The 11116-nt window shown below is 30.6% G+C and overlaps 1 protein-coding gene across 1 annotated transcript; it reads left to right on the forward strand.

Annotated features, from left to right (window-relative positions):
• The first annotated feature begins 4270 nt into the window (after nt 1-4270).
• LOC107904400 (probable protein arginine N-methyltransferase 3) lies at nt 4271-9216 on the forward strand. Its single transcript, XM_016830761.2, has 7 exons — nt 4271-4669; nt 5611-6156; nt 6241-6338; nt 6708-6786; nt 6864-7124; nt 7392-7559; nt 8593-9216. The coding sequence occupies exons 1-7, from the start codon at nt 4364-4366 to the stop codon at nt 9028-9030; spliced, it is 1896 nt and encodes a 631-aa protein (XP_016686250.1). The 5' UTR covers nt 4271-4363; the 3' UTR covers nt 9031-9216.
• Nucleotides 9217-11116: the final 1900 nt, after the last annotated feature.

Here is an 11116-nt window from a genome sequence, read left to right on the forward strand (position 1 = left end):
CTATTTTCTTTCGTCTTCGAGGTTGGTGAGATGAAATGTCGAAAATGACCTTATCATTTTATATTAATTAATAAACACTTCGACTTTTAATTATTATTTTTATTATTTTTATTATTTTTTAAGATAATTATGACATTGATAGTCTGTGGTGCAAGAACTTTGATTTGTATTTATTTCTCACTTGTATTTATATGTAAAATATGGGTTTTTTACTGAAATAATTTAAAAAAGAATTATTTACTAAAATAAGTTGTCAGTCGGATTATTTATTAAAATGGGTTATTTTTTTATTTTTATATTAAAAAAATATTTTTTAAATAAAATATTATTTTTTTATTTTTATTAAAAATATTTAAATATATATACAAGTAAAAATACGGTCTAACGGGTCAAAATATGGATAAAAACGGATCACGCCTGTCAAATAGGCGCGATTAATCGAACCTGACAGGTAGGCTCGAATGGGCTGCCCGCACAGTCCCCCTCCTGCAGCAGCAGACCGCCCACCCTGCTGCCCCTTCTACCCACACAATAGATCTCCTGTAGCCTCTGTTGTTGCATGCATCTAATTTTTTTGTTATTAATTATTAATTATAAAATATTTATGTTTAGTATTTATACTTTTGGATTAATATTTTGTATGAATGCAAATTTTTTGTTTTTTATAATTATTTGAAAATTAATTTGTTAGTAATTTAGGACTATGTTAAAATTTTCTGTGTTTGTAATTATTTTAAAATTAATTTAAATACTTATACCTAATAAAACCGAGTATTAAAAATAACTTTATAATATTACCAACTTTCATCAACTATATAATCCACAAGTTTGCCTTAAATATAAATGTCCACATATTTCATATGTTATTAAAATGCATACTTTATCCGGATGAAGTATGTATTAGCAGATTCACTAATATGATTATATATATATATTTACGCATATATCACATTACAAAAACAAAAATTTAAATACTTATACCTAATAAAACATGTATGTCATTACAATAATAGTTATTTTTCAAATAACATATTGTTTTATAATTTTATTTCTTATTTAATATTTTAATTTAATTTTAATAATGCATACTTTATCCAGATGAAGTATGTATTAGCAGATTCACTAATATTTCTAGTGTTTTGTATTTTAAGCAACAGAAGTTCCTGTGGATCCTACCATTTTCCGCCTCTAAGATAGGCACGATTAGTCGCGCCTCTGAGAAAGGCTCAATTAGTCGCACCTCTGACATAGGCACAACCTATATTCGTATCTATACGCGGGTCATACTGATCCAAAAATAAAAAAAAATCAAATTTTATTTAAAAAAACAAAAAAATTTAATATAAAAAATTGAATCGTGCCTGTCAGATAGGCGCAAATGAGAAAAACAACCCATTTTAGTAAATAATCAGGCTGACAACTTATTTTGATAAATAATTTTTTTAAATTATTTCAATAAAAAACTCGTAAAATATTATTTAATTAAGTAGAAAGTGAAGGTATAAATTATGATTTATTGTATTTTAAAGGAAAATTAGGCTTAAATATGGGAATCAATATTGTTAGAAAAGTTAGTCACACCTCATCCCCTCAAAATAAAAAAAAATTCATTTAAGTCCCTTTATAATTTATAAAATTTTAAACTAATAATAGTAAAGTTGCACTTTAACCTCTTAAAAATGATAAAATTTTGATTTAATCCTCTAAAAATTATAAAGATATAAACTACTAAATGATGAAATTCCCTGAGATTTATCACGAAATTTAATTTTCCATTATGATATGATATTATCTTAACCATGATATGTATAAATATTAAAATTAAGTTGTGAATTGTAACTTTACAAGCTTTTCTTGACATGAAATTGTACCCAAAATCTCAAACATTTCAATTAACCCTACACCATTTTCAGTTAAACTTTAACCAAAGCGAACCCAACACAATCTTATGTGAATTAAAGAAATTACAAATAGTAAAAGATTATATTCATGTTAAAGATGGCATTCCATAAGCATTAAAAATATTCTGAAGTAACCTTAATTAGAGAAAGTACAAATAGTAAATGATTAGTTTCGTGTTTAAGCATTCTCTATAATGCAATGCTTAAACACTTACGGAATATCATGCTTGAACATTAACCAAATCATCTATGATTTATTCCTTCTATAAATCCTATAGAACATAATTGGATCAACTGCAGTTAAAGTTTAATTAAAATAGTTGAAATTTTTTATCTGACAATGAATTAAAGCTTCGCTATGGTAGAGAAAAATAACTTCGTACGTTGACTTTTAATTGAATTAGTCCAGAAGATTTTTTTTCTTATATGAGCAACGCTTACATGTTTTGTTAAAGACTAAGATTGAATATGAATCTAATTATTTATGATTTATACCTTCTCTCATTCTTACGAGATAAGATTAAGTTAGCTTCAGTTGAAGTTTGATTGAAAGGGTTGGAGTTTGAAAGTGGTGAACAAAAATACTTTATATATAATATAAGATTGATTCAATTCTTAAAAAACTGGTTTCAGCCAGCTACTAACAAGTTTGTTTGATGTTGTAAGCTAGTGTACAGTATTTGTATCAACGAAAGATTAACAATTTCATATTCTACAATTTTCTCTCTGTTATTATTATTGTTATTATTCTTTTTAGATTTTACTTTGTTCTTTCATGGTTGTATATATAGAGAGCTTTTCTGGTACATTTAACTAAGGAGAAAATAAATAAGAAAATTAATGAATTTATATCAAACAGATGAAGAACGCTAAAAATAACTAGAAACAGTAAAATCGGTTCTTAAAAATGTTGTAAAATTATGGGAAATTAAGGAGCACGATATTTGAATTCTAATGAACCACAAATCACAGTTTTTTTTTTTTAAATTCTGTTCGTAATCTATAAAAGAATCTAAAAACTTTTATAAATGAACCCAGAGACAATCCGCTTCGCTACTGGGTTCCTTTCTTGTTTGGAGTACTTGTAACCAACATTGTGAACGGAGGACGAAGAAGAAAAATTGGCTTCTTTATTGGTTAAGTTTTGAAAAGAGTTTCTGTTTAAGTTATTTACTAATGATAATGGAACCCTTGAGTCTGGAATAATGAAAAATGTACAATTTGTTGAACTTTATTTGCATTTTCTTAGTTAGTAAACAAACAAGATGAAAGAATGAAAAAAATATATATGTTTTTGAAAGTTTTATTGTTACAAATATATGTTTGGTCAATTATAATGTAGAGTAAAATTAAATGAATAATCAAATAAAACTCATACATTGCATTCACACACGATGGGATTGCAAATCCAAGTATTATTGTTGTGTATGATGGGACTCGAACCTAAGTGCTTAAAGAACAAGACTTCTTACTTAACAAACAAGCCAATGCCTCGTTGACAAATAAAATAGTTGAATAGAAAAAAAAAGATAAAATTTGAGAAGGAGATTCAAAGTTATCCGATGTGTGCTTATTTGATTTTGGTTTAAAATATTAGACAAAATAACTTTTAATCCTCATGTGTGACATAAGTGTTTATTGGCATGCCGTGACAAAATTTTTACGTACCATATTGTGATTTGTCAGCTTTCACACCTTTAACATTGTTAGGTTCAAATACCACAGAAATAATCTCCAAATATTAAAATCAATATTTTAGAAGTGCATGTATCACAGCAGAACATTTGCAAAAGTACAAGGATCTTATTGTATCATATTATTCAACTTAATTAATAATTTTAAAATATAAACATATTTATACAAACACATTTATGATATATTTACATATACTAGTTATATATAATATATTTTATTAAAAACTAAAATTTTATTTATAAATATATAAAAAATTTAAAAATATCAACAAACTTAAAATAGAGCACATACTAATGTTTGAATAAAAAATTAAAATTTTAATATTAATTAGAACTTGTTCATAAACAGGACCAGATCCACTCCATACCAAAAAACTTTTTAAGCACAATCTTGTTTTCTCACTGTCTCATAAGCTGTTTTAATTGTTGAAAAAATTAAATAAAATTTCAAAAAATTTTGTTAATATTTTTATAATTAAATTTGAATCTAAAAATATTTTCTATTAATTAAATTAGTTTAGTATCAGATCAGCTTAAGACATAAAAAAATCATTGTCTAAGACCAGCCCAAATCGAGCCGGGCCTCCCATGGACAGCTGTACAATTTACCTCACAAACAAGGTAGGGCTTGGGCCGTATGTCTCAAGAAAAGAGGCCCCTATCGTATCTAAAGGCAGACAGGTTTTGTTAGGGTTTCTGTTTTTCCAGCACAGGGTTTAAGGTTTCTCGCTTTCTCTGTCTTTCTATTTTCAGTAATTGAAGAAACTAATGTCGAAGAACCTGATGGAAACCGAAGAAACCAATCGATTAACTCGAGCAGAAGAGGAAGAAGAAGAAGATGATGATGAAGACAGTAGGGAAGCTTGGACTGAAGAAGAAAATGAAGAAGATGGTGATGAAAATGACGAAGATTTAGAGTTCCTCTGTTTGTTCTGTGATTTCAAGTACAGTTCATGCGATTCCCTGTTCGACCATTGTCGTTTAACTCATTTCTTTGACTTCAATGGAATCAGAAAAGATTTGGGATTGGATTTTTATGGTTCATTCAAGCTAATCAATTGTGTTCGTTCTCAGGTCAAATCCTAATCTCGGTTACTTTTTCTTTATTTTTTCTCCATGTATGATTTTTTGAATAATTGTTAATTTTATTATTTACATTCTTTTATCGGGAAAAATTAGAAAATGAATATTTAAATATTTTTAGAGGATAAAAAAACGATACGTTTGCTTCTATATAGAATAATAATTAGGTTAGAATTGGTTTTATGTTTTAGTTTAATCAACTATATTTTTTGCTTTCTGCAGATTTCTTTTATTATAGCCAGGGTGAAGCCAGAACAATTTTTTAGGAGCCCAATGAAATTTTAATTTTGTAAGGATTAAATCGAATTTTTATAATTTTAGGGGGCCAAAGTGTAATTTTAACTTTATTAATTTAAAATTTTAAAAAAATTTCAAGGGGGTAAATAATAATTTTCCATTTTAGGGGGCCAGTGCCCCTGTCACCCCCTAGATTCGCCTCTGATTATAGGAAATTAGCCATTGTTAGAAATAGCAAAAGAAAGAACTGCATTATTTTTTGCCTTAGTTCGAGATTCTGTTAGGCAGCCAAGAAATTTGTTGGAAACACAGAATATAGAGAAAACGGAAGTTAACTGATTTGGTTATCATTTGATAGATGGTACATATATACTCAATTTCTTTTTTAAAAAGAAAATAATTGTCTTTTCAATTATAATTTAATGAGAAATCCAGTATTCCAGTTTCTAGGATGTTAGGTTCAGCAAAATCTTTACGCTGTGGTATTGTTTTTATTATGAAAAACAAGTTTGTGGGAACCCAGTTATGTTTTATTCAGATTGGGCGCCAGACTACTTTTTCTATCATCAAAGGATCCCTCTCATAATTTTTTAAGAGTTCAGACGGGGGTGATATGATGTGTAGCTGTTTCAGCGAGCTAATATTTAGCGGGTCGTATATATATTGTTTTACATTTCTTTTGACTGACTTACCAGGTAGCAGATAATAGATGTTGGAGTTGCGGAGTCTGCTGCCAGTCTAAGCAAGATCTACAAAGTCATTTGCATCCATCTGTCAATACAAAAGATGTTAAGCTTCTTTTGGATGACGATAAGTATCTCAATCCTTTCATGCAAGAAGATTCACTGCTTTACAGTTTTGACGGAGGTGAAGAAGATGAAGATGAATGTAACACATCATTTGAAAAAGAGGATATTGTTAAGGATTTTGGTAGTGTCTGCATTGATGACGACGATACTGCAGAAGAGACTGAGTTAAATGCCGAGACCTATAACAAAGATAAAAAAATTGTTATGGCATGTCCCAATGGTCATTTGAGCTTGGCAAGTTCTTCTAAGAGAATAACAGAAAATGGAATGGATTATGGAGAAAGTGCTAGGTCAGTAGAAAGTGAGCCGAAGGATAAGCAATCTAGAGTTTATATTGCAGATGTTGTTGAAAAGGATATTAAAAAGGTCAACGATAGTTATTTTGGGTCATACAGTTCATTTGCAATCCATAGAGATATGATAAGTGACAAGGTATAAAGATTACTTCTTTTACTTCAATTGAAGCTTTGGAAGGTTTGACTAGCAATTTGATGCACATATCTTTTGGTGCTACAGATAAGAACAGATGCTTATAGGCAAGCTTTATTGAAAAATCCTTCTCTCCTGAATGGTGCAGTTGTTATGGATGTAGGCTGTGGTACTGGCATACTAAGGTAACATTTTCCATCCAGTTTCCTTCTAAGTTTTATTTAACTATAAGTGTTTATTTTCTTTGTTCAAATCAAATGTTTAAACTATGTCATGTGCAGTCATGGACCACCCCACTGTAGCATTTGATATTAGTCTATACCATTGAATCCTCTACCATGTCTTATGGTTATAGCTTCCATTTTATTTTAGAAAAGTTGTCCATTTTCCTATTATATGAGTATCCATGGATCATTGTGATGAAAATTTATTGTTTCTGCTTTGATGGTTGCGGTTCATACTATATATGGCTTCAACAGATAGACTCTTCTTTAGAAATAGTAAACATACCAATGTTGCCAGGTTTCTGATTTTCAAGTTCTCTCTTTTATCAGTCTCTTTGCAGCTCAAGCAGGAGCATCAAGGGTAATTTCCATTGAAGCTAGCGAGAAGATGGCTACAGTGGCAACTCAGGTGAATTTATTTAGGCTGGTAGTGTTGAAAAGGCCGTGTGATTAGCTTCTTTTAATTTTTTATTTTGTTAATTGCAGATTGCAAAGGACAATGGCCTTTGGCGGAGTAAAACTGACAGTGAAGGTAATAAAAGTTGTACCGGTGTAATTGAAGTGGTTAATCGTATGGTTGAGGATCTCGATAAATCCATACAAATTCAACCTCATAGTGTTGACATATTAGTAAGTGAATGGATGGGATACTGCCTCTTATATGAGTCCATGCTCAGTTCAGTGCTCTTTGCAAGAGACCGATGGTTGAAGCCTGGAGGGGCAATACTTCCTGATACAGCAACTATTGTGAGTCGTTTACAATATTTCACTTGTCCGTATAGATTCTAACTTCTTTGTTAGTCAGCTTGGGTGTGAATACCGGGTACAGTCATGTGTTTGACATGGGAATTTTCATTTTTCTGTGTTTTTACATGTATGTGGAGGATCTTTGGAAGGTTATATCCCTTCACCTGTTTTTGGATATGCATTGGACATGGGTACTTAATGAAAATTGAATAGTTGGAGTAACATAGACTAACTTTGTTTACATTTTTTCTTTTATTTCCATTTTAGTTTGTTGCTGGATTTGGAAAGGGTGGTACCAGTCTTCCGTTCTGGGAGAATGTTTATGGCTTCAATATGTCTTATATTGGAAAGGAAGTTGTTGAAGACGCCGCTAAATTTCCTATTGTTGACATTATTAATCATCATGATCTAGTAACCAATGCTGCTGTGCTTCAGGTTAGTGACTTCTATAGTCTTATGTTTGTGCCTTTACAATTCTTTTGAAAAATAAGTAAATAAAAATATGCAGGTCTTAGTAGGTTGTACCTGTACAAGGCAAGTCTTCTTTTGGTTCTTTAGCAAGAAGTTTTAGTAGACTAGTCTGCTGTAGAGTAGTTCCTAGCTAAAAGGAAAAATAATAAAGTTGCTTATATATTGCTTCTGTCTTGACAAATAGGTGGACAGTTTCATATCTGGTTTTTATATCGTTGAAGTGATTTGTCTAATTCCTAGTCTTGAATCGACTTGGAATTCGTTATTGACAAGTTCTGCATGTATCTTGTGTTAGGGTCAACATATAAAAGGATTCCTGAAGTTTCAGCTATAATTTTTTTTTCCTTCAATATTTTGACAATTTAAGCGGCTTGACTTTTGCTAATGATCCGTGGTAGGAGCATGTGACCAAGCTTCTATATGGTTGTCCAATCCACCTTTACTGAAAATTTGTCTGTCTTTTACTTAGATAGGCCAGGGTAGAAGCATATTAGTTAATTCAGAAGGAATGTTAATTCAGTTGATTAATCCAAGATTTTCCAAGTTTTCCTGTGAAATGTTTTATGCATGCATAAGTTTGTTAGTGCTGTGCCCAACCTGTCTTAACAACAACTTTTTTATAAAATCTGTCTTACCTTTCCCGCCATTTTCTTTTCATTCTTTTCCTGATCCCCATATTAATTAATTCGGGTTAAGAAGTTCTGCTTTGCATTTTTACCTCTTTTCTTTTTAAGTGTTTTAGGGGCTTGTCTGGAACAACATGCTTTGGCATCGAGCCGAGAGTTTCATTACATGTACATTATGATGGCTAACCATAAATGCTGTCAGCTAATATTTTGCGACTTATTGTTATAAGATTGGGATAATATATTGATACGGACTATAAAAACCAAGCAGCCTTAGCTCATGTCCACTTTGTATCCTTTTTGGTATTATCCTAGATTTCATTGAGTATGATATATGTATTTGGGTTGTGACCGACTGTGTTTTACTTCAGAGCTTTGACCTTGCAACCATGAAGCCTGATGAAGTAGATTTCACTGCAACTGCTGAGTTGGAAGCAAAGAATGATACTTTGGATCATAAGGCAACCGCATGTTATGGGGTTGTTTTGTGGTTCGAGACAGGATTCACCAGCCGATTCTGCAAAGAAATGCCAACTGTTCTATCTACATCGCCATATACCCCTAAAACCCACTGGTCACAGACGATCCTCACTTTTCGAGAACCAATTTCAGTGGCATCAAGCAAGTTCACTGCAGATGGATCTGCAGCTGTTGGAACAGATGCTTGTCCGGCTTCAAAAATTCTTTTGCGAATCAGCATTGCCCGTGCAACACAGCATCGGTGCATTGACATATCCCTCGAAACTGCTGGAGTTGGCTCCGATGGTCGGAAACGCAGTTGGCCAGTGCAAATGTTTAATTTAACATAATAAGTTATCATAGAAAGCGTATTTTCCTACGTTTATTTTTTGGTGGAAGAGTGTAGAGTTAGCTAAGAATTCAGGCTAATGCTAGTAATATTGCTTCATTTATTTCCTGAGAATCATTTTTATCCCTTTTATGGTGAAAGTTTGAAAGCTCAGTATCTTAAGCATACGATACCAAGCTCTTCTAAATTCGTGCTTTGCATTCAATTATTAGTCACTTCACCCATCTGTTGTCTAATGAACGGGCTACTCACTTAGGCCCGACTTGTTTGAGCTAACCCTTGTACTAAGATTGTTTTCAACTAGGGCTGACCCGAATTATTATTTTAATAATTTTAATAATTTATGTTTTTGTAATAGTGAAAATGGGCTCCTTGAGTCGCCTTGGTTTTTTTTTCTCCTCAAATTCACTTATTCCTCATTGTGTAAATAAACTATAAGCAATAACCAATGTCTACCTATGTAGCGGATTCGTCCACAGACAGGAAAAGACTGTTAAACATCTCATCGGATATCTCGCCAGACCATACCAGAGCTCTGCCTAAGACCACGATTATGCCAAGCTCATGCGTTATCATTTATCATTAATATATCAAGTCATATAATTAACTCAAACAACTTCACCATATCAAGTCATATAATTAACTTAACGGGATACCTATAATTGAATGATAGCCTGGCAACTAAGGGAGGATGCTTGGCTTACACATGTCTCTCTTAAATACTTCTTAACGTCAATGTCTCTCTTAAATACTTCTTGACAAAGGATATCAATATTAATAATCTCTCTAACTTCTTCGACTATTCAAACACTCTTTTTCCTTCTTCATATTTAATCCATCCTATGGCTTGATTCATTGAACCTTCTTCAGGAGTTAGTTGGTAAGTTTGGATTGAACACAACTTATAATGCCCTATAAGCTTTAAGGCAAGGATTCAAGTCTAATCATGTGTAATGCGAATTGTTTGTCTTTTTAGGCACCCGATGAGGTGCTACCATTTTGTGAACATACTGCTTTCTTAGGTTCTTAGTAAAGTTAGGAGACAAAACCCCCCATTAAAATTAATATTGACTCTTGAGGGGTTTATTAACTTTCAATGGATATGTCATTTGCAAATTTTTCCAACAAAGTCGATCTTCTCTCAATAAAAATTCAAACTTAAGTATGATACATGACTCTAACTACCTATGTCTATTAAAAGAGATTAAAATATTGAAAATATTTTTATATTTATAATTATACTTTAATTAGAAAAGAATGTAATTGTTAAATATAAAAGAAACTATCCTATTTAATTTTATTTTAAGTACGCATTTTCAAGTTTTTCTTAAATGGGATTGTTTTAATGGTTTACCTTTTGACATAGCACAATAAGTTCTAGTTTTATTTGATTCAAAAAGGAAAAAAGAACTGTAATATCAATATCAATATATTTTAATTGTTAATGTTTTTGTTACTTTGCATTAATAATTAATTTTATGGTTTAAATCATAGTTGAAGTGATACGTTGCTAAGTTTTTGTTGAAAATTATTAAAGATTATTAGTGCTAATTACAATTCACAACTATAATATCAGTTGCAATTTAAGGAAAAATTGTCAGAATATAACTTCACTTATTAGATTCGCATTGTTTGACCGGAAATTTAATTGTTGATGTTTCAAGAATTTTTAGCCCCACACGTGTGTGAGAAGAGGTACTCATTGGTCGGCCCATGTAATGTATTTAGACAAATTTTTTAAGCTTAGATTTTATCTGAAAAATGAGTTTTTTTTTGTCCAAAATTAACCCAAATTAAGAAAAGTAATTTTGGACCCTACTTGGCCCACCTATATTTGATGTTTTAGATTAATTTTTATTTAATTTTTTAAAATATAATACATAAAATGTAATAAAAACATTAAAATAAAAGTTTTTTAACACATTAAAAATTATTTATATTAAAAAACACTACCATAATATTTTATTATATTAAAAAACACAAATAAATATAATAAATATTTAGTGTATTAAATATAATTTTTAAAATTTTATATTTTGGGTTGGGTTATTAAGTTTTTTTTTTTAAGTTTTGGGTAATGAGTTTAA

Source organism: Gossypium hirsutum, chromosome A05 (genome assembly GCF_007990345.1).
Source record: "Gossypium hirsutum isolate 1008001.06 chromosome A05, Gossypium_hirsutum_v2.1, whole genome shotgun sequence".
Lineage (NCBI taxonomy): Eukaryota > Viridiplantae > Streptophyta > Magnoliopsida > Malvales > Malvaceae > Gossypium > Gossypium hirsutum.

What these genes read in the sequence shown, in the direction of transcription:
- LOC107904400 (XM_016830761.2), top strand. Translation starts at nt 4,364, where the DNA reads ATGTCGAAGAACCTGATGGAAACCGAAGAAACCAATCGATTAACTCGA. An exon ending in TGTGGTACTGGCATACTAAG is followed by an intron (nt 6,339 to 6,707) that starts GTAACATTTTCC and finishes CTCTTTTATCAG; the next exon opens with TCTCTTTGCAGCTCAAGCAG. An exon ending in CCAATGCTGCTGTGCTTCAG is followed by an intron (nt 7,560 to 8,592) that starts GTTAGTGACTTC and finishes GTTTTACTTCAG; the next exon opens with AGCTTTGACCTTGCAACCAT.